General features: G+C 31.8%; 2 protein-coding genes and 1 long non-coding RNA gene across 5 annotated transcripts; 2 read left to right on the forward strand and 1 right to left on the reverse strand.

Moving 5' to 3' along the window:
- The first annotated feature begins 878 nt into the window (after window positions 1-878).
- On the forward strand, window positions 879-11771 carry LOC145807732 (uncharacterized). Its single transcript, XR_014351056.1, has 3 exons — window positions 879-1114; window positions 11190-11317; window positions 11408-11771. It is a non-coding gene; the product is annotated as an uncharacterized LOC145807732 (long non-coding RNA).
- A 5843-nt stretch (window positions 11772-17614) lies between these two features.
- On the forward strand, window positions 17615-20222 carry LOC145788889 (uncharacterized). Of its 3 annotated transcripts, XM_082906453.1 has the most exons (6): window positions 17615-18082; window positions 18180-18275; window positions 18392-18664; window positions 18776-18862; window positions 19508-19747; window positions 19842-20222. In XM_082906453.1, exons 2-6 carry the CDS (start codon window positions 18216-18218, stop codon window positions 19845-19847), a joined length of 666 nt encoding a protein of 221 aa, XP_082762579.1. In that variant the 5' UTR covers window positions 17615-18082; window positions 18180-18215; the 3' UTR covers window positions 19848-20222. The 3 variants fall into 3 exon arrangements, with proteins under 3 accessions (XP_082762579.1, XP_082762578.1, XP_082762580.1); XM_082906452.1 differs by lacking the exon at window positions 19842-20222 and having other exon boundaries at window positions 19508-19835; XM_082906454.1 differs by lacking the exons at window positions 18180-18275; window positions 19842-20222 and having other exon boundaries at window positions 19508-19835.
- A 2428-nt stretch (window positions 20223-22650) lies between these two features.
- Window positions 22651-23375, reverse strand: LOC114268257 (uncharacterized). Its single transcript, XM_028209397.2, has one exon. It carries the CDS (start codon window positions 23305-23307, stop codon window positions 22936-22938), a length of 372 nt encoding a protein of 123 aa, XP_028065198.2. The 5' UTR covers window positions 23308-23375; the 3' UTR covers window positions 22651-22935.
- Window positions 23376-24203: the final 828 nt, after the last annotated feature.

A 24203-nucleotide genomic window follows, 5' to 3' on the forward strand; every position in this document is an offset into this window, starting at 1 on the left:
ACATGTACAAAATTGATCAATGATTTTATATGACTTCAGGAAAAATAAAATTTGAAATTGCTCTCATGTACAATGATAAAGTTTCATGAATTTTAGTCCATGTATTTTCAATTAACTCGATTTTCAGTCTGAGTTTACGGATTTATCTCAATTTCTTTCAATTGTTTATAATTGTTGGGTAAATTACATCACTAATCCTTACATTTTGTTCTTCCATATAGTTTTAATTGACTCACTTTTGGCAGTTAAATTTAGATTTTACATCAATTTAGTCGAATTCATAACATCTTTAGGGTCTTTAATAGAAAATTTTCAATGGATTGGTTAAGGTTAAGTCACTGAATTGACCAGTATTTTGTTTTACTCCCAAAACGATGACAGGTTGCATTTGTCATAAAAAAATCTATCAATTTGGGACAAAATTTAAAATTCAAGGTTAAAATCAATTCAATTGAAATTACAAATAGTAAAATGACATAATAGCCAAAATAGAGGGACTAATAGTGTAATTAACCCTAATTGTTAGCATTTTTTAATGAAAAATATGCATACAAGTGAGCTATGTCATTCTTTTAGAGGTAAAATAATAAATTTGCTCACTTGTTCAGTTAATCTCAACAAATTTAGTGATTATTTTTCATTAAAAACACTAACGGTATTATTAATTAGAGCAAATTAATATAAAATTAAAAATTACAGGTTATAACTGATTTAACAAAAAATATAAGGGCCAAAGTTAATTTTTTTTTATTTTTTATTATTTACAATATGAACAAACTCAATCAAGCATCCTAATTCAGCCAAACTCTTCTCTTCTCTTCTCTTCCATTTTTTTAATTTTTTTTTATTTTCTTATACAACCAAGGAAATAACGAACTGAAGGAAACAAACCATATTTGATGAGGCAAAATCCGCAGAGGCGATCGAGATAGAGACAGGGGGAAGTTTGATTTTCCTGAAATTGGTGAACCAAATTTGATTTAGGTGGGTCAAAATCGCGGGAGCCAAAATATGAAGCAAGTTTTTATCATTCTTTGTCTTTCATTCAATCCTTATCTACCATCTACACCACAAATTTGCTTTGTTTTCATCTTCTACGATCAGAGTTCATTAGGTATTCTTTCTCACTTTCTCACCCTCATCAGACACACAATACCTCTTTCTCACTTATTTATGATCTTCTTGTTTTAGGCATAAAACTTTATACAATCTGAAAATCTAATCTTTTAACTCATGAATATATTAATTTTCATCTTTCAATATAAAATGTTATTTTTAATTTACTATTATTATATTTATGTTGTGATTTTATTTAATGTCTTGCAAGTGTTTGTTTAAATGCTTCAGTGAGTTTTATTTAATATTTATGTTTATTGGTTATGCTGTTAATTAGTTGAAATATTGGACGAGCTCATGAATAATTGGAAATTATTTTTGTTTATGTCAGATTGTTGTAGTATATGTTGATTAAGCTGCAAAAAACATGATATATATATATATACATATATGGTTCCGTAACTATGATCTGATCTCATAGCGCCTTTTATGCTAAACTCTACTTCACAAGATCTAGATGTACTTAGCTAATTCCAACATTGATTAAGACAATCAACCTGATATGGTTATGAGGTCATTGTTTCATAAAATACAACTTAACAATCATATGATCACATAAATTAAAATGGATGTTTGTATTTAACATACTCCAAGGAAAGAACAGAGCACCACTGAGAATAAAATGAATGCCCTCAGGTTCAAACCCACAACCTCAAGATGATAAGCTGTGTTTTCAACAATTGAACCAGTACCCCGCCTTATTCTTAATTAGAAATCAGTATACAAAAAATAGTGTGGCATATTTAGAACTTGCACTTTTTTTCTAACCGATCCAATGCATGATATAAGTAGACCGTTGAGCCTTAGAGATACACTTTTACTTAGTTTATCACAATATGATTTTTTTAATTAGCATCCTACACTGGTACTCCAGCCAAGTACCTAGAAAAAAACATTTGACTTGGAATAATCACACTAATTGGTGTGTAAATTTTTTTAATGAATTATGCAACTATAGTTATGTATTCACTTCTATGAGGAAAAAAATAACAAAAATTTCCTTCACTTTCTTGCTCAGCAAATATCATTAGGAAATAGAAAGGTAAAGGAGCAAATAAACAATGTCCAGTGATTCTTCCTAGTGTGGAATGAGTAAAGAATGAAGCTATCAGCCTACATCTATACAAAACATTGTATGCAACTACAGACCTGACCAAGATTAGCAGGTTGAGTCAGTTTGATTGTGTTTTTTTACACCCCTACTTTTAAGTTCCCCTTTCTTCCTAGAGGATGTTTTTCCTCCTATTTTCGTCTTAGTACAATCATCACTTGCCCACCTTTTTGTCTTTACCAATCAACTTATTCACATTCCCAGCCAATTGTTCAAATTGTTTTTGGCTCAACTAATCACCCTTATCGTTAGTGAGGGTAAACTTTTCTAATTTACCAGTTTCTTGTTAATTCTCTCGAGAAATAAAATGTATTTGGCATTAAATTTCGAATGAAATTTCAAGTTGAAGTAATCCCCTTAAAGCTCAATCGACCCCTAGATCAGTCCCCATATCAAACCCCTGACTCCCCCTCACCTCATGCAAAAAGAAAGTCTGTGTTTTTACCTCATCTTTTCTAATTCACCAGTGTTCTTATCAACATTCTTGAGAAATAAAATGCCTTTGGTATTAATTTTGAATGAAATTTCAAATTGAAGTAATCCAAACATCCATTTTAATTTAACATACTCACTATTGCACAGTGACTAACTAAATTTTTGCCAATTCCCTTTGTCTAAGCCTTTAAATTTGAAAATTTACTATTTTTGAAAAGATTTTTCACTACTCGATTTAGAATTTCAATAAAAATTTATTGGTTGGAGTTGGGTTTTCTCTTAGAAGTTTCTTTTTATCGTAGATTTTAGCTCAAATTTGCTACTTTTGATTACTAATAATAATTAATTTTCTGTAATCAATTGTAACAATTAACTTCCCCTATAATTAAGGTTGTAAACCATGGAAACTAGTCAATCATGGATGTTAGTCAAGTTTTATGATTGGTTTTATTTATTTATTACGTATTCATTTATTCCATAAGCTTATCTACATAAGTAATATTACTACTTTATCATTTAGAATTTTTGGTGGGACACATTAACGACATAACATCAAATGCAAATAATCTATAGGCAATATGTTCTAGTCTAACATGACAATCAGAGTTACAATATAGAATTCCTTTCCCATGTCGATATCAGTTGGTAAAATGTTGAGCATCCAAGTGTCTGCTGCCCTGCCATGACATTCGAGGGATGACCGCAACTTAGAGAGAGAGAGAGCCAATCACAAAAATACTCATCAAGGGCAACTAAGCATCTCGAGAATAAGAAATTGGAAGTATCAATGTAAACCAATGAACTCGAAAGAGCACATCCTATTCATAAAACCTTATTTCGCAGCAAACAGAATACGAAAAACAAAGTGACAAAAAGAAGAAACACAAAAATAACCAGCAACCTGCAACATGCAGCCCAAAAACCATGTTTCCATAATGGGAAGGTCTTGACATTAAACAGTCATGGAGATTTTAAAGTTTGTCTCAAAAAGTAAATTTCCGGATGGCATAAGCTGAATTGAGCTGAACAATCATTATTCCTAGATACATCCTCACAATCTTAGCCTTCGAAGATCAATGATGATGCTTAGTCTCAAAAAGGCCATCAGGACTTGCACATATCATAAAAGATTCAACAAATGTCACCGTTAATTGTGTTTGAAGAGTTTGAGTTAAAAAAATACTGCTAAAAATAATTAAGAGAAAAAAAAAAAACAAAGAAAAGGCTGCAACCTCTCACAACCCATGCAATTAAGTGGAACAAAAAAATTCTTAACGCACGATATAAACCCACATGCAAACTTGTTGTTTGAACTTTAACAGCATCATCTAACAACATGCATGTGCACATATATTTAGCAGTCACAAGGTTTGTTAGTAGTGGTGAAGCTGCAAGGTTTGTTTGCTGCTATTTAGTGCAGAAGTATAAATGCTGTTTTTGTGGTGCATGTTTTGGGGATGCTGTAATGATACTAGAGGTAGGTGGTGTTTGCAATAAGTAAGGAATCAAGTAACAGATCATACTTTTAGGGACTGCAATTGAGTCTGCATGTTATGTTTACGGATCTATTGATCTTTTTTGCATTATCTATCAACTTTGATATGTTGATATGTTTTGCAAAAATCCAACAGACATAAAGGTTGTTCTGTTTTGCTCTGTAAGTTAGATGGTTGATCTATTTTGTGGCTGAAGAGTATGATTTGTTGATCTGTTTGATCTGTTTGATTTGGAGTTTGATCTGTTGATCTAGTATACAACTGTCTGGGTCTGCTTTTGGTCTGGGAGAGTATGCTAGCTCTGTAAGTTAGATGGTTGATCTATTTTGTGGCTGGAGAGTATGCTTTGTTGATTTGTTGATCTGTCTGATTTGGAGTTTGATCTGTTGATCTAGTATGCAGCTGTCTGGGTCTATTGATCTGTTTGGTTGCTGTCTCTGGTCTGCAGCTCTCTAGAATGTTGTCTTTGGTCTGGGATGCTTGCTGCTGTCTTTTGGTTTTTTTGGGGTTTCTTTTGGGGTTTTTCTTGTTTTATGCTGGGCTGCTGTGCTTAGGTGCTAGTAATGAAAGGATGGCTGAATGGCTGAGTTGAGAGCTTAGGTGCTTACATGTTTAGCTGTTACTCTGTGCTGTGTGTTTGGCTGCTAGTCTGTGCTGTGCTTAGGTGCTAGTAGTGGAAGGATGGCTAAATGTCGGTGGCTTCAACCTACAACACTACACTATAATACTTGCAATATGAGATCATCAACAAAAATAAATTTAAACCATGGTCCTAGTTGAAATTTAAATTTAAGTGCCCCTCTATGGTAGATCATTATTCCATGTAATCTATCCAATCGAAGACAAAGCAACCAATGATATTCAAATTGTTGTGTCAAATGCAGCGATAAACACAAAAAATCCAAATAAAAGAACTCTTTTTTTTTAACTTAAAAAGCAATCTCTTGAGTGCCAAATTAAATATGGTTAGAGCCTATATAAACTGTTACCAAAAAGGATAAAATCAATTGATCCAAATACCATTAAGAAGAAAATTAAATGACCATTAGATTTAAGGCCTCACAAAGGAATAAATAACATGCCCCAAGGGAACTCCTTGTTGCGAATGTGCAGATGTGGGTACGGCTGCATTCAGAGATATGAATTGTAAGGAAACAATATATGAATTCATAAAATGAGACAAAAAACACAATATATATATATATATATATCAATAAAGGTGGAAGAAGAAAAAAACAAATTATTTATTTATTTTTCTCTCCTTAAGGTAAGAAGGCTGACATCTCTGGATACACAAAACAGATCGTACCATTCAGAATATTCCCAAAAAGTGGAAAAGGAAAAGTCAAGTTAGATGCTATAAGATACTAGACTGTAATAACCTATGATACTTTTAGGACACAAATATTGGAATATTCTCATAAATAATTTAATTCAAACGTACATCCCCCCCAATTGAATAGCATGTTACACTCACAATTACATAGTAGTCTAATACTCAGTTTTAGAAGCAGATTAGAACAATTCAGATCAACCTGCATGCCCAACCATAAGAAAACCATTTGAGGGCTTACATCACACAACCCGCAAAGCTTTGTAGATTACTCACTCCCTATCTATATGGTTCTCATCACTCAACACACTTCCTAAAAGAGGCTAGCCAAACTTGCAACAGTTAGCTTACAGAATAACATATAACATACTTGCCTGGAGGTAGATTTTTTTTGGGTAAGTAAGTCATAAATTAAAAACAAAAAGCTTACACAACATACAAGGGGCATGCCCCAGGCCCTACCCAAGACTATTGAATATGTTATATTATTCATTGTTGTTAGTATCTTATAGTTCTTGCAAAATCAAGTTTAGTTGTTTTTGTCAATCATAACTTTCAAATACTTGTTATTGATATATGCATGTTTGAATGTTCTAGAAACACTTTGGACACTTGTTTAATCGAGATTGTTTACTTATGGATAAGACATGGATGTATCGATCAAGATTAAGTGATGCATACCAGAAAGGAGTTGACATGTTTCTCGATTTTGCATTTACTAATGCAAGTTATGAGGATAAGATCATATGTCCATGCATCAAGTGTGGACTTACACTTCCCGTCACTTGATCAGTTGCATATGATCACTTAGTATGTGATGGCTTCACAAAGGGTTACACTAAGTGGGTTTTACATGGTGAAGCATCATCTGTTGCTACAACAGGTCTTGATACGCACATGCAGAATATGCCACAATTAAATATTGATACACATGGATTAGTACACGAGGCATTTGGAATCTCAAATAATGATGATAGAGTCGATGGAGACAACCCTAAAGATCTGGGAGATAAACCAAATCCACAAGTAGAGAAGTTCTACAAGTTGATACATGATGGACAAAAGGAGCTTTATCCATAATGTAGGAATTTTACAAAGCTCTCATTCATCCTTCAGTTATTTCATATCAAGAATTTAGGCGGATGAAGTAATAAATCATTCACCATGTTATTAGAGTTATTGAAGGAGGCATTCCCAAAGGGTGTAACACTGCCTAATACTATTTATGAAGTTGAGCAGATAGTCATGGAGTTAGGACTTAGTTATGAGAAAATTCATGCATGTCCCAATGATTGCATGTTGTATAGGAATGAGCACAAAACTGATTCTGAATGTTATGTTTGCCATACGTCTAGGTATGTAACAGAGCAAAATGATTCAGGCAACGAGGCATCCTCTAAAAAAGACAGCTATAAAACATCTTCTAAGGTTCTACATTACTTTCCTTTGATACCAAGGCTATAAAGGTTATTCATGTCATCCAAAACAACATCATCTATGAAGTGGCATAAAGAAGGTCGCACCAATGATGGTTGTATGAGACATCTTGCTGATTCTCCAGCTTGGATGACTTTTGACCACCTATATCCTAATTTTGCAGCAGATTGTAGAAATGTCAGACTTGGGTTGTCGTGTGATGGTGTGAACCCTTTCAGAACATTGAGCAGCACGTATAGCACCTGGCCTGTAATTCTTATACCATATAATTTGCCTCAAATGAATGTGTATGGAAGAGACCAATTTTCTATTATCATTGATTATCCCTGGTCGTAGTGCACCTGGAAATAATATTGATGTGTATTTGTAACCTTTAATAGATGAATTAAAGGAATTATGGGTGGATGGAGTAGAGACATATGATGCATCAATTAAACAAAATTTCCAATTGCGTGCAGCATTAATGTGGACTACCAGCGACTTCCCTGCTTATGCTTATTTGTCAGGGTGGAGTACTAAGAGGAAGTATGCATGCCCTTCATGCCACAAAGACACATGCTTCCAGTGGTTGAAGCATGGCCAAAAACATTGTTACATGGGTCATCGTCGATTCTTGGACAAACATCATGCATTTCAAGATGATGAGCGATCTTTTGATGGCATTAAAGAAAAAAGAACTGGACCCAATCCTTTAACTGGTTCTATGGTATTGGATATGTTGCATGGCTTCAATATCACTTATGGAAAGATGAGTACTAATCCAGAATTACCATATAATTGCACTACGAGAACAAACACTTTTGGCGACCACCTATTTTTTTTTGGTTGCAAATAGTCCATTTTCTGCCACCAAAATTTAACTTTTGGCGACCACAATTTTTTGGTCGTGGAAAATCACCTTTTGGCGACAAAAAAAAAAGTTGGTAGCGAAAAGTATACCTATTGGCGACCAAAGGCTTTTTTGGTCGCGGAAGATCACCTTTTGGCAATCAAAAAAAAAAGTTAGTCACAGAAAGTATACCCTTTGGCGACCAAAAAAAAAAGTTGGTCGCGGATAGTATACTATTGGCGACCAAAGGCTTTTTTGGTCGCGAAAGATTACCCTTTGGCAACCAAAAAAAAAAGTTGGTCGCGGAAAGTATACTATTGGTGACCAAAGGCTTTTTTGGTCGCAGAAGATCACATTTTGGCGACCAAAAAAAAAAGTTGGTCGCAGAAAGTATACTATTGGCGACCAAAGGCTTTTTTGGTCGTGGAAGATTACCCTTTGGCGACAAAAAAAAAAAAGTTGGTCGCGGAAAGTTATGGCGGGATAAATTTTAAAAAAAATGATACTACTGTAACTACATGCTATTTTTCTGTTTAGGCATTAAAAGTTTTATAAAATAATATATAACCCAATTTTTATGGGTTATATATATTTTTTGCCAAATATGAACAAGAAGCATGTTATTGGCAGAGTGGATTGGGTGCATGGTGACTTCTTGGTCAGGAGTTCAAGTCCTAGGCAACACAAAAGAATTATTTTTTTTGGGTCAAGGCGCTGACTTTTGGCGACCAACTTATCTTTGGTCGCTAAAAGTTTACTTTTGGCTAAATGAATTGGACTTTCCGCGACCAAAAAAGTTGGTCGCGAATGGTCACTTTTAGCGACCAAAGGCTTTTTTGGTCGCAAAAAACTATCGGTGACGAGGCTTTAGCGACCAACTAGTGACCAACATATTTTGGTCGCGAAAAGGTTTTAGCGACCAAATATGGTACTTTTCGCGACCAAAATGTTGGTCACGGAAAGTGTTTTTTCTTGTAGTGTTGGAAGAAAAGAAGCATATTCTTTGAATTACCATATTGGAAGGATAATTTAGTGCATCACAATCTTGATGTGATGCACATTAAGAAAAATGTATGTGAGAGCTTGCTTGGAACACTACTAAATTTAGAGGGGAAGACAAAGGATAATCTAAATGCACGTCTTGACTTGAAACTTCAAGGTATAAGGCCTGAACTCCATCCAAAAGAAAATGCAGCAAATAAAACCATCTTGCCTCCTTTTTGTTTCTCATTAAAGAAACAAGAAAAAGATGTTTTTTGTAAATTTTTGAAGACTGTTAAAGTTCCTGATGGTTATGCAGCGAATATTTCACGATGCATCGACTTAAAGCAACGTAGAATCTTTGGACTTAAAAGTCATGATTTCCATATTTTGATGCAACAATTACTCCCTTTAGCAATTCGAGGAATGTTGAGTTCACATGTAACTTCACCTTTGATTGAGTTGAGTAATTTCTTTCGAGAGTTATGTTCTAAAGTTGGTTTGGCACAAGACTTTATGCGTCTTGAAAGGCAAATTCCGATAACACTTGGTAAGTTTGAAAAATATTTCCCCCTAACTTTTTTGACATTATGGTGCATTTGGTGGTTCACTTAGCATCTGAGGCTAGATTAACAGGACCTGTGCATTATCGTTGGATGTATTCTGTTGAGAGGTAATGTTTATATTAAATTACATATTTCTTTACCATCACTATTATATTTTACTTTTGTTATTATCGAACTTGAGTTAAAATTTTGTTTTTTGAACTTTCCAAAACATAGGTACTTGAGTAGATTAAAGTCATATGTGTGAAATAGAAGTCGACCGGAGGGTAGTATGGCAAAAGGATACTTTGCAAATGAATGCTTGACATTTTGCTCGAGGTATATGGAAGGTGTTGAGACACGGTTCAACAGGATGTCTCGAAATTATGATGAGGGGGTAATGGCACCGAAGGATTTTCTATTTTCTCAATGCCTGGCCGACCATTAGGTAAGGGCGTGATAGACACAATGGATGATGGCACAAAAGAAAAGGCACATCAATATGTGCTATTTAATTGTGAGACAGTCAACAAATTTATTGAGTAAGACACTCGACATCTGTAATCAATTTCATTATTATTATTATTATTATTATTATTATTATTATTATTATTATTATTTTACATACTTTTTTCACACACTCACAAATCTTTTATATGGCATACAGACAACACCGTAGACTTGTTGCCATACAAAATCTACGTCTTCGTGAAATGGCCATTGATCGCATTCATAGTGAAACATTTCCAACATGATTTGATAAACATGTAAGCAGTGTTTTGAAGTTCCTTAAAATTTGATTTGATATTAACTTCAATTTCATTCCACACTTATAGAAGTTATGTCGTCAATTGTCTGAAAACAGGTTGAGGAATTGCATAATGCAGGGGATAGTCAAATAACTGAAGAGCTTAGATGTTTGGCTCATGGTCCAAATAGAATTTTCACAAAATATAAGTGATACTTGATAAATGGTTTTAGGTTCCATACTAAGGAGATCGAGCGAAAGAGAAAAACTCAAAATAGTGGGATTATTGTCACGGCAAAAACACGAAGCTTTGCAAGTGGTAGAGATGGAAATCCGGTCTCTGGAGATGTTACATTTTATGGTGTGTTAACAGATATAATTGAGTTAGATTATTTGTTTGGGAAGAGGGTTGTGTTATTTAAAGGTGAATGGGTGTCACAATCAGGGAAAAGACAAGATAAAGATTGCACACTAGTCAACTTTGCACGATTAATGAAAGATGCTGAACCTTTTGTGTTGGCTTCTTAAGCAGAACAGGTAATGTATGTAGAAGACCTGAAACACAAAGATTGGCAAGTTGCTATCAAGATAAATCCGAGAGATTTTTATGATATGAATGCGGGGTCTTTTGTGGACAATGTAGAGGCATACTTGCAGAGTGTTGTATGCAATACACAAAGTGGTGATGGGGACAATAATTTTGATTTGGTTCGGACAGACATGTCTGCTGCAATTGTAGATGCACCACTTTCTCAGGTGTTGAGAGACAACGATGTTCATGATGATGGAGATGAGGAAGAATTAGATCTTATGTGACTGTTAAACTTATTGAACATTGCTAGTTATTTATATTTGAAAACAATTCTATAGTTTCATTTTGTTCTCTTTCTTTATCATTGTTTTTGTTAATTTAGTTTGATTGTTTGAAGAATGAATAATGCGTTTTTAATTTAACTATGAGATTTTCATATGTGGCTACAAAATATTTATTCACTATATGTTACATTTAGTCACTACCAAGATAGCAACGCAATAAAAGTGGATTCACAATTTTTTTTTTGTTAATTTTCTTCAAGTATTTTGTTCATTTGCAGATAATTTATTTGGATCATTCTAAGTTTACAATTTGATTTGTCTATTTTACTTGAATCATACTAGGATTCATCTATAAAGCAAAAAGCCTATGGACCCATATCTTCAGTTCCGCTCAGGCAATGTTGGTGAGTTTAGTGAGCCAACTCCATCTGAGATACAACCAAATTCTAGTCAACCCAATGATAATGCAGGTATGCAAGTTCAAACCTTATAAAAATGTTATTATTTCTTCGTATATAATTTATTTTTAGTATTATTATTTATTTATTTTTTATAACTAGATGGTGCTAGTGGACAAAAGAAAACTAGAGGTCCCACTCAAATGCGTAATATTTGGGGTACTCGTGATGATGAGCGCCTAACAGTCAATTGGAACAAACTTGGCCAACCTGATGACAAATTGGAAACAAAGTTATCATCGTTCATTGGAACTATTGTGCGTGATGGGAAAAATGCACCACTCATTTACAAGAATTGGCATAAAGTCCCAGAACATTACAAAGATCACATATGGGCATGTGTACAGGTAAATGACACAATATTGTGCGAAAGATGATCACATGTGAAAAATAGTAAACATGAGTAATGTGATTAAAACAACACTATTTATAATTTTGTTTATTTTTAATTTTTTATGTGGGAAGATTAATTTTTTATCATTGTATTCTTCTCTCTCTCTCTTTCTCTCTCTCTTGCTCTTTTTCTCTCTCTTTTCAATCAAAGTTTGATCTTCCAAGTCATGCTAGGAAGTGGGTTATGAAGTGCTCTGGTAAGAAGTTAAAAGACTGGAAGGCAAACATAAAGAAAAATTATTATAAGAACCACTTGAGTTTTGACCAACAAAAGCATCTATACTATATATATAACAGAATGTAGTGATGTTTCCAAAAGCCTTCAAAATGTTATTCTAAAATTCTCATAATTTTAAAAAATACGTGGCGGCTCTCTTTTTAGTTTATAGTTCATTTCCTCCTCTCTCAAAGACTTTCGGAACAATAAAAACTCCTAACAAACCCATCCATAAAAGCTGTCAAAAAAAAAAAAAAAAAACCAAACAAAACATATCCATAAAAAGCTATAAAAAAAAAATCAAGACTTTCACTCTCCCACAACTCCTACAATAGATACATATCCCTCTCCCAGGTTACTCTCCCACCTCAAACAAATCTAAAAACAAAAAACATCCATCTATCCATATCCTTATAACAGATAGATATAAAGACTTTCACTCTTCCACAACTCCTACAATAGATACATATCCAAGATAGGTGTTTCTAAAAACCTTCAAAATGTTATTCTAAAATTCTCATAATTTTAAAAAATACGTGGCAACTCTCTTTTTAGTTTATAGTTCATTTCCTCCCCTCTCAACGACTTTCGGAACAATAAAAACTCCTAACAAACCCATCCATAAAAGTTGTCAAAAAAAAAAAAAAAAAACAAACAAACAAAACATATCTATAAAAAGCTATAAAAAAAAATCAAGACTTTCACTCTCCCACGACTCCTACAATAGATACATATCCCTCTCCCACGTTACTCTCCTACCTCAAACAAATCTAAAAACAAAAAACACCCATCTATCCATATCCTTATAACAGATAGATATAAAGACTTTCACTCTCCCACAACTCCTACAATAGATACATATCCAAGATATACATATCCCTCTCCCACGTCAAACAAATCTAAAATATACTTCATTAACTTCCTTCTTCAGCAGTGAACATTAGCAGTCCCTGAATTCAACAGTCCGCCTCTCGATCGAATGCATGTCTCGGTTCTTCTTTTTCTTTTTCTTTTGCTTTACTAATTTATTTTTTGTTCCAACCATTTGTGATTTTGTATTTTGACTATAAATATTGCACCATTTGTGATTTTGTATTTTCATTATAAAGATTGCAGAAAAAGAAAGTGTAATTTACCCATAACTTTACGTGCAGACATAGGCAGATCAGTCTAACAAATCCAGCTGCACTTACGGTTCAAAAATTACAAGCTTAGAATAACATGCGCATGGGCTGCTGAAGTTGCAGATTTTGAAACCACAATGTTAGATAATGTCTCAATGGGACCACATAATTAAATGTGGTGTTATCATTTATAAGAAGCCTACAATTTAAGTGATTCAATTTAGTTAATAGGCTTAAGGGTATATGTGTTATGGACCTAATGTGTAGATACTAGTTGTATAATTTCTATTTCTATGAGGGGCAGAAATAGAAATTAAAACATATTGGTTAAAGTTGGTTTTCATTCCTTTTGAACTTCCACAACCTTTCAGTTTTGAAAACCAATTACAACCTTTAAAAGGTTATGGTCCCTATTCCTTCCCAAGGTGAAAAATAAGAACACTGCCATTTTTCCAAATCCTCTCAAGGAGAAACATAAGGCACCAAAGGGGAAAGGATTAGAAGGCAATAACATAATCAATAACAAAGGTTTTATTGACAATCAGACGCTTCCGTTTAACCGTTCATTAATGGATTCAGGTATGTCATTTTGTCTTGATTTATTGATAATACACATGGTAAATGATCCAAAGTGTAAAGTTTATGTTCTGAAATTTATGTTTACAATTGGTATCAGAGCATGCATATCATGTGTCTTATCAGAATTGATATGCTTTATTCATTCTATTTAGTTTCCTGGAATCAAATTCTGAATTTTTTTATGGATGTAAATTCTGTTTTTTCCTGTTTTGTTCTGTGAAAATGGCAATCTGTTTTCTGGAATTGTAAAATGATTCGGTGGGCAGTTTTTTTTTTTTTCTCTCAAATGGATGAACATCATGTATTTATATATATATATATATAGATATATCTTGCGATTTGATTGGTTTAATTTTGAACATCATAAAAAAAAAAACTATTTGTTTTTGGACCCGTCAATTCTATTATATATGTATATATATAATTGGAATTGCTGCAGATTATATAACATATACGGGGTCACAAATTTAGAAATCTTTAAATTTAATGTAATTTCATACAACGTCTACAGAAATTTAATTTTCTAACATTCTCAATATAAGTCAATTCAAACAAGATGTCACAAAAGTGATCTCTCTTGTCTAGATTGTTTTATATGGAATGTTTTGAAGTTCATATCTGTGTATCTCATGCGGGTATTTATCGGTCCAAAGACATGATTAAGACTTGGCAGAATTACACACACATTTTGTGGTGATAAACATGTGCCAATTGTCAAGAAAACCTAATGTGAATAATAAATCCATCAAAAGATAGATTTGTTATTTGACATAATTTATTGTCAATGTTTGATCATTACAACAAGAATACCACTTACAGTTAATATCACTACCCAAAGGCTTGGTATTAATGTTGTGCTAGGTATCTTGAGATGTTGTCATTAAATTAATTTATTTAGAGATTATCTGTTTGGTAACTTAATGTGCCGAACGATCATGGGGTTACAAGTTTTATGATCTCACAAATAGGTCAATATTTGAGACGGGAATTGCAACATTTTTTGAGGATGTTGAGTTTGGGGGGAGAAATCTAGTTAGAGACATTGTTTTTTGAGGAGGAAGCAGGAGTAATCCCACTTCCTACTACTACTTTTGACCAATCACAGGTTCCTATACCTGTCATTGCTCGAGAAGTAATTTCGGATCCTCAACCAGACAATGTTGTTCAAGATAATATAGTTCAAACCCCCATTCAAGATGAGGTAATTGTTCCTGAGGAACAAACTCTACAACCTCAAGAATCTGTGCCATTAAGGCGATCCACCAGAGAAAGGAGATTTGCATTTTCAGATGATTATATTGTATATCTCCAGGAACATGAGGTAGAAAATGGAATGTCGAAAGATGATCCAATCAACTTTCATCAAGCCATGGAAAGTTCAAACTCTCATAAGTGGATAGAAGCCATGAATGAAGAATATAAGTCTATTGCAGAGTGGACAGATTTCCATAGAGCACATTGGGACAAACTCCATGATAGCGGATCCACTTACGAAGGGACTACCACCCAAGGTCTTTCGTGAGCACACTGCTCAGATGGGTGTTGTTCTATTTGAGAACATTCTGGTTTAGTGGGAGTTTGTATTTATATTACTACTTTATGTAATTAGATTAATTTCTGCAGAAATGAAATATTCAGTTTATTACGCTCTGTTACGTATTGTGAAGTATTGATCTCAATAAAGTTAAGTAGGACCAGTTGGAAATAGGCATGTATGGATCACATCACATGTAATTTCCATGCTACGCATCCATGATTGATCTATGTCATTTAGCTGTATTAGTATACGTGACCATTGGTGAGTCGAGTTACGATTGATGTAACGAAGACCGCTTTGATCCTATATTAATATAGTTAATGGACAAGTTTGTTTGGATACCCTCAAGTTATGATAACAAATTTCTGAGCTCACTAAAGTTAAGCACATTTTTCAGGATACATATGTGGTCCAGTGGGAGATTGTTAGATAATGTCTCAATGGGACCACATAATTAAATGTGGTGTTATCATTTATAAGAAGCCTACAATTTAAGTGATTCAATTTAGTTAATAGGCTTAAGGGTATATGTGTTATGGACCTAATGTGTAGATACTAGTTGTATAATTTCTATTTCTATGAGGGGCAGAAATAGAAATTAAAACATATTAGTTAAAGTTGGTTTTCATTCCTTTTGAACTTCCACAACCTTTCAGTTTTGAAAACCAATTACAACCTTTAAAAGGTTATGGTCCCTATTCCTTCCCAAGGTGAAAAATAAGAACACTGCCATTTTTCCAAATCCTCTCAAGGAGAAACATAAGGCACCAAAGGGGAAAGGATTAGAAGGCAATAACATAATCAATAACAAAGGTTTTATTGACAATCAGACGCTTCCGTTTAACCGTTCATCAATGGATTCAGGTATGTCATTTTGTCTTGATTTATTGATAATACACATGGTAAATGATCCAAAGTGTAAGGTTTATGTTCTGAAATTTATGTTTACAATCTTTTAAGTTTAAAGAGAATTTCGACCCAAATAACTTTCAAGCCCAATTCTGCAGATTCATTATGTTTATTCTCATTAATGGTGTACTTTTATTATTGACATACCTTGAATACACTTGCACAAAGACACATTTTTGTATTTATTGAGAAAAGTATGGGTTTGATTTGCATTAGGAATTTAAATAGTGCTCATATACATTCTATTTTTGGCAGATTGTAATTTAAATTATGTTCATATAAATTCTTTTGGTAGTAGTATTGTTCTTTTTTTTTATTTTTATTTTTTACATGTCTTACTTTGAGATATGGTAGGAAATGGTTTATAACGGTACTACTGCGGATGGTACTATGAGTGTTCCAATCAAAATTTTTAATCTTTCATGTTTTATTTTGTTTTACAAAATCCAAAATATATATGTACATACTTGGTTTGAAAATTGGAAATATTTTTTATGTTTTGAAATGAAAATTCTACCATATTAGACATGATTTCAATTCTTTTGTTTTTCTTTATATTTTTTAATTTAAGATTAAAATTTAATTATTTTCATTACTTCTTTAATTTCTTAGATTTCAAGAATCTATTAAATTTAATACTATATTTTGTTTATGATTTTAGTGGATAAATAATTCAATTAAAAAAAAAGTTTATGATGGTTAAAAGTATCTTTTGATAGGTATTTGCAGTGTTCCACCAATAAGATAATGCAAGTTTACCATTATATTAACAATACATATTAGTTTTATTTTTATTTTATGTTATGAAAAATAAAATCAAAAATTTTACACATAATACAACTAAATTTATTTTGGGTGGAGTAAGGGGAAATTAATTAATTTTATGTATATTATAAAATCATAACAGGTATTAAGTCATTTGTGCATTAAACTCATAAATTTTTTTTTAAATTTTTTTTTATAATTTTACACAACTTTTAAATTCGTATTTTTATTTTTATTTTAAATTTACAAATAATACTCTATTTGGTTTGGAGTTTTCAAAAACAGTTTTTTGAATTTTCAATTCGTATTTTTATATTTTTAGTGATTTTTTAAATATTTTTATTTTTATTTTTTAGATCCACTTAATCTTGATATACTTAAAAGGTATAAAATTTATACAAAAACCTTTAAAAGATTTATTGAATACAACAAAATGCGAAAATATATTGAATTTTCTTTTTTTTTTTTTGTGTGTGTGTATTTGGTGAATTTTTTAAAAGTTTTTTTTTTATATATAAATATTATACTTTTTAAGTGTATCTAGATTAAGTATATCTAGAAAATTTTAAAAAACTAAGTAAAATATTAAAAAAATTACTAAAAAATAAAAACTTAATTTTCTAAAAAGTGAGTTAAATCAAAAGTTTTATATAAGAGAAACAAAATGATTAAAAAAAAAGAGTATAATATATATCGACAAAAAATATTTATTCCGTGCATAGCACGGGTGAATGCTAGTTATAAAGATAGTAAAGTATATGCTGATCAGTGGGAACACCTTATTAAGGCCAAGTTTGGGAAGACTAAAAAAGTGCACTTTTTGTCTTTTTAGACTAAAAAATTGAGGTTGAAAATATGGATGTTTGGGTTAACTTTTTGACTTTTTATTGAAAAATGTGTAATAAAAAATTGTAAAAATTGATTTGTAGGGAAAAATTTGAATTGGGAGTTGTGCAGCCGTAATTGTTGACTTTTGGTGAATAGTGTTAACTTTTTAGCTTTTTGAGTAACTTTTTGGCTTTTTGGCTTTTTTGGATCTTCCCAAACTTGGCCTAAGTATTGGGCCATTGAAAAAGTAAAGGTATACTCGATCTGATCATTATATGTTATTTTACTTGCTGTAGTTTGGACACCATTAATTTATGCATTTGTAATTTTAGGCACAAGGTGATAAGAACAAAGCAAGTCGTGCAGAGCGAAAGTATAATCATACTACTGGAACAAAAAGTTTTCCACGTGTTCGAAAGGAGCAGGTTAATTCATCTTTTCATGTTGTATATTTAATATGATAAGGTATACATAATGTGATAGAATGATATAATTTATATTTTGGAATATATTATTTTGTAGAAAAATAAGTTGGGACACTCTCCAACTCCTGCTCACATGTTTAAAGTATGTTATACAAAGGAGACTGGAACCCCTGAGGCAATGAAAGCAATGATAGTATGTACCAAATAATTATATGTCCATTTGAACTTGTAGATTAGTTAAAATTTCCACGTTATAGTGTTGAGTTATTGAAATGTATATATTAAGTTATGTTTTTTGCAACCTTATAGGATGAAATGAATGAGAGGACAACCTTAAATGCAAATTTATCGAATAAGGGCCCAAATGATGCATTTGGACAAGTGATGGGCAAAGAAAAACATGGACGAGTTCGCATGTATGGATTAGGTGTCTCCCCGTCTAATTTATGGAGAGATACATCTGGTCATAAAGCAAACCAAGACATAACAATGGATGTTATGGAAGCTGAAAATTCGGAGCTAAGGTCCAAAGTTTTCCATGTTCAGCATGCTCCGAATAACTTGACAAACACATTTAATCAGGTAATTTTTTTAATAGAATTTATAAGTTATTAATGTTTTCCTACACTTATATATGCATACATATATCTATGTGTGTGTGTTTGTAAAGTTAAATAGTTCAAATTTGGTTAGGCCACAACAACTTCTACTCCCCTCGACATGGCAGCTCGACATCAAGTATGGTCTTTGTCATCGATAAAAGATACTTCTCTTACTCAGGTACATACTAAGAGCTAATCATAGATATCACATTACTTCCAACTTTATTTTAGAATAGCATGCAACACTTATTTTACAATTAACCAAGGAATGAATATTGCAGACATAAATTTCATTATTTAAATCTAGACAAAATGTGCTACATAGTCTAAATCATGACATGACGAAGTTTGGGCTTTTTTTAAAAAAAATTAATTTAATTTTCTTCTGAAGCTTTAACAAGACATCTCTCCATCATTTATTACCGCATGGGCTCTTTCTGATTCTCTGAAAATATTGCTTGAAAGTAACTAGTTGATTGTCATTTTTCACAGTTACATTTGATTTACATTGTTGAGGTTAGGGGATCCTGATAATGGACATGGTTTTGATTGTTGTTGATTGGTGCTTTTGGTTGTTATTGAATTTTTAAGTTATTGTTTGATATGGTCTAAAGATTTACGGTTGTTACTTTTATATAATTTGTTGTAATGTAGTGAACCAATTAAGTGATTAAAGCATTTGGCTTGCTTATCTACTAGAGAAATCCATATCACTTTCAGTTGTGGTCATCTTCACTCTAGCAGTTTGTACTAGTTTTTTTTTAACTACTATTTATTAATTTTAAATATACAATTACTTAAGTAGTTAAATCTTGATTTACAGGTGAGAGATATAGTTGCTCTAAAAAGTATCATTAGGCCAACAGAAACAATTGCAATCGGAGTACTTAAAAGCATAGACGCATCTAAAGAAGTAGAAGGGGAAGAATTGGGACCTGAATATTGGGAGGTACATGTTCAAGTGCCAATCAAACCTAATGAGAGCTTGATCCGATCATATGGACTTGTCAAAGCAGTTGGACAAGCTATTAGAGCTCATGTTGCTTGGCCTTCTCCATTTGTGGTATATTTCTTTCGTAAATACTAATTTCATTAACAAATTTATATTAACTTAATATAGTTTCAATTACCTTCATATGTTTATCTTTTGGATGCAGATTTAACAAGTTATGGATGCTAGTCGAGAATATTTATACAAGTGAGGTTGAGAATTTGGGAACTGATTTTATTTTTGATACTTTCTCTCGCCGGAATATGGATATCACTATGGCTTTTTAGAACTTATGGTTAGAATAATTTTCTTTTAAATTGTTTTTGCTTCAACTTTGTTAGTGTGGTAGAATATTTTATAATTTGGCAAGGGATTTTTTTTGCAATATAAATAAATTTATATTTCAATAATAAATAATTGATTGTGGTTTGAATTTTTTTTTTTTAATTTTTGATGTGATGATCTTATGGTGGTAATATTTGTTTATTATTATGAAAATATTACGGGATGAATGGATGTCAAATTAATATATGATGTGGCAATTAATATTTAATTGTTTATAAAATTGATTCAATTTTTATAGGTATTTATGCATGCATAATTGTAGGTTTTAAAAGTGTCAATTAAAAAAATATATAAGTGGTATTTTGTAGTAGTGATAGTAGCTTTGTAAAGTGTCACTAAAATATTTCTTATGGCACTTATATTTATTTAATGGCACAAATGAATTGGATTTAGTGGCATTTATGAAGGTGTTATAAATATCAATTGTGGCATAATACCCGTCATTAAAAATTCATATCGTGGCATCTTTTAGAATGCAAGTCTTCTTTAATAACACTTGATAGCGTCACGAATAATGCCTACCATGACATTAAAGTGTCACTGAAAGGTTTTAATTTTGATGGTGTAATGACACTTATAAGTGCCACTAACTCCTTTTTTAATGGCGCTTGATAATGCCACAAATAATATCTACCATGATATCAAAATGTCATTGAAAGTTTTTAGTCATGATGGTGTAGTGACACTTGCAAGTATCTACCGTGGCACCGATAGAAATGACACTTGTTCAAAATGCCACAAGACTATAAAATGTCATTAGAAGAATAGTTTTGTGGCACTTTTAAATGTCACTAAACTAAGAAAATGTTGTGGTGATTGGTGCTAAAAGATTTTCAAGGTTTTGAGAGTGGGTATGTTTTGAATGTGAGATTTTGGAAAGATGGATAGGTGGTGATGGAGGTGAGTAATCTCATAAACTCTAACTCATGATGTAGTAGGTACGTGGGCTTAATTGTGAGCTGGTATGTCCCAAAATTGTTGATGTCCTTTTTAATAATGTTATTAAAGGTTATTATTGTAATAAAAAAAAATTAAAAAATAGAGAGTTTAAAATAATTGGTAGGGAACTAATAGTAGCACCCTAAACAATACCATACTCAAAAAGAATATATTAACAGTGTGACTCAATACATTCACACGTTGATGTTTTGCTTAACACTATGAGTATGACAATTAATAATTACGTTGGGTTGATGCTTTACAACATTAATTTTTTCATTTTAAAAATCAGTCTCAAAATATTCATTAATAGTGTGACTCAATACATTCATGTTGATGTTTTGCTTAACACCATGAGTATGACAATTAATAATTATGTTGGGTTGATGCTCTATAACATTAATTTTTTCATTTTAAAAATCAGTCTCAAAATATTTAGGGTACATTTGTTTATTGAATAATACTTGAGACTCTTAAAATTTGTAACCCTCACAACCCTCAATTGATTTTTAACCACTCATTATTTATTTATTCATTTTTTCCCTCCTCTCTCCTCTTTCTCCCTCTCACAAATGTGTGTGGGGATATGGGGGTCTTGGAAATCCCTATCACAACTGTTGTTTATTACAATTTATAAGATAAAATAGTTTAAATAAATTTTTGTTTTTATTTAAAAAAGAACTGATTATTAAAAAGTTAAAAAATATATACTCTCTCCGTTTTAAAACATTAATCGCTTATTCTATTTTTCATTATCTTAAAATATTAATCCCATTTCAATAGTCAAGTACAAAAATAATGTAAATTTTTTATTTTACCATTCTTTTAAATTCATTAACAACATAAAAGATACAATTATGACATTAATATTCCTCAAAAAATATACTATCAAATGAAATTTTGAAAAAACAAATTTTTTAAAATACAATAATTGCACTATCAGAAAAACATTAAATCTTCCAAAATAAACTACTATTTTAAGATGGAGGGAATATTTTTAATTTTTATTTTTTAATTATAACTTTTAACTCGTAAAATGTTACACTAGACAACCTTAATATAAGATAGTACATAATAGTATATTAAGATTGCACTTACATGGTATAACGTGATATATTATCCGTACACAATAATTTTTCCTAAAGTTGGATTGACCTATCACATCAGAAGTTTGAACTCATGGTACGATTTTTTTAATTCATACATTCTTACATGAATATGGGTTTTATAAAAAAATGAGACATAACTCACATAAAAAGATCGTATTTAATTTTATAATTAATTTATGTACACTATTATTTAAAATAAAAAATTAGATTTAATTTTTAAATTGATTGATAATCAATTAACATATTAACAATAATAATTTCTCTTATATCTTCTCTAATTATCAATCAATTATATTATTTACATATTTAAAAATAAATTTGTATATCATTTTTGTTTTGCCTAAACTTTTCCTTCCCACGAACTCTCTCCAACTTCGTACTTTGCAAAGAATAATATTAGGGACCATGAAAAAAATATCATGAAATATTTCATGAAGAATTTTCATTTTTTAATTAGTGCGTGGTGTCTTTTTGTATGTGTAATCTAATGGTGAAAATTTTTTCATGATCATTTTCATAATATTTTTTTAATGATACCTAACATTACTCTTTGCAAATTTGCATAGTTCGAACTCAATCATATAAAACACCTAAACATTTTGAGTCTAACCTCCATAGAAGTTGTAAACATTTCTTAACAGAAGTACATGCGTAAAATAACAGACAGTACTACCCTTCTTCTTTTTTCAACATAATTAAAACAACCTGATCAGAAAGCAAGATTACAAAGCAAAGACTCTCAAAAAAGAAACAGAAATCACACACACAACAACAACAACAACAACAACTAACTTATAAAAATATAACTGCCAAACACTAAAACATCGAAACCCTAAGTTACGTAGTACGCACTACCATGCATGACTTTCAAGGAAATGGAAGAGCACCAGCGCCACCACCAGCACCACCACCAACACCACCACCTGTACCACCGACACCGCCAATAGGGTATACGCCACCGGTCAAGCCGCCGGGTCCACCGTACCCAACCGCACCGCCCATGCCTGCATTACCGTTGACTCCTCCAATGTTTCCGGTCGTACCGACTATGCCTCCGACTCCGCCGACTGGCAGTCCATTGCTACCGAGTCCACTGTAGCCACCGACTCCACCGTAGGTGATGAAGTTCTTTTGGTCATTGAGACCTTTGTCATTAGGAGCCACAGGCACATTTCTAGCAGTGATGAGTTGAAATACTGCTGCTAGAGCAAGAACTACTATGATTGACCACCTTGCCATTCTCTCTCACTCTTTCTCTCTTGCTCTTCTCTTCTTTTCTTCTACTTTAAGACCTGGTGAGTATTGTGGTGATTTGGTCTCCTTTTTAAAGACAGCACTGGGGTGTTGGGAACAGTTGGGATTATTAAATGGAGTTAAATACATACGACAGAGTGTAGATTTGCTCTCTCAATATATAAACTAGTTTTGTGGCTCTCTTCTCGTGTCCTAAAATAGTTACAAGGAAAAATGATTCACAAATAAAAAAAACTTACAAAAATAATCATATTCTAATAAAAAAATTAGATTTATTTTTAAAACTCAATGATCAACTAACCAATCATTCTCATATTTTTCTAATTATCAGCCAATCATAAATAGAGTTTTTTAAATTTTTTTAGTACTATATAAAAACAAAGACAATAGGGTTCATGTATGAGGCATACTTTTGTATCTAGTGGTAATAAAATTAAATAAAACATTTGTTTATACATAACATTTTTTAATTTTTTGCACAAAAACATGTTCAAATAATGTGACATTGACAGTTTTGAAATTACTAGTCAGAGTTATGATTGTTTCAATTTGAAATGAAAAGATTAATAAATGGCTACATGTATAAAAATTATATTTGTATAGCCTCACTCTATTGACAAATATAGATCATAATTGAATCGTGTTTTAAAATTTTATACTTCAAAAACTATACTCTTATATTTCATTTCGTTACTCTTTTGCCATCAGTCTTGGTTATTTCCATACAAGATTCATCACCAATAATATGTACATGCAACTGAACAGTATATATAAGTTTGTTTTTATATAATGAGTTTCAAATACTAATAAATCAAAAGCATTTTTTTTTTTCAGTAGTGGGTAACCTACAGCATTTATAACAAAAACAAAGCAAAGTCAGG

Source organism: Camellia sinensis, chromosome 14 (genome assembly GCF_055761805.1).
Source record: "Camellia sinensis isolate YWXY chromosome 14, ASM5576180v1, whole genome shotgun sequence".
Taxonomy (NCBI): domain Eukaryota; kingdom Viridiplantae; phylum Streptophyta; class Magnoliopsida; order Ericales; family Theaceae; genus Camellia; species Camellia sinensis.

Bases quoted from the DNA above. Each gene is read 5' to 3' on its own strand.
- LOC145788889 (XM_082906452.1), top strand. From the start codon at position 18,216: ATGTTTAAAGTATGTTATACAAAGGAGACTGGAACCCCTGAGGCAATG. The intron at 18,276-18,391 runs GTATGTACCAAA...GCAACCTTATAG, and splicing joins AGGCAATGAAAGCAATGATA to GATGAAATGAATGAGAGGAC. The intron at 18,863-19,507 runs GTACATACTAAG...CTTGATTTACAG, and splicing joins AAGATACTTCTCTTACTCAG to GTGAGAGATATAGTTGCTCT.
- LOC114268257 (XM_028209397.2), bottom strand. From the start codon at position 23,307: ATGGCAAGGTGGTCAATCATAGTAGTTCTTGCTCTAGCAGCAGTATTT.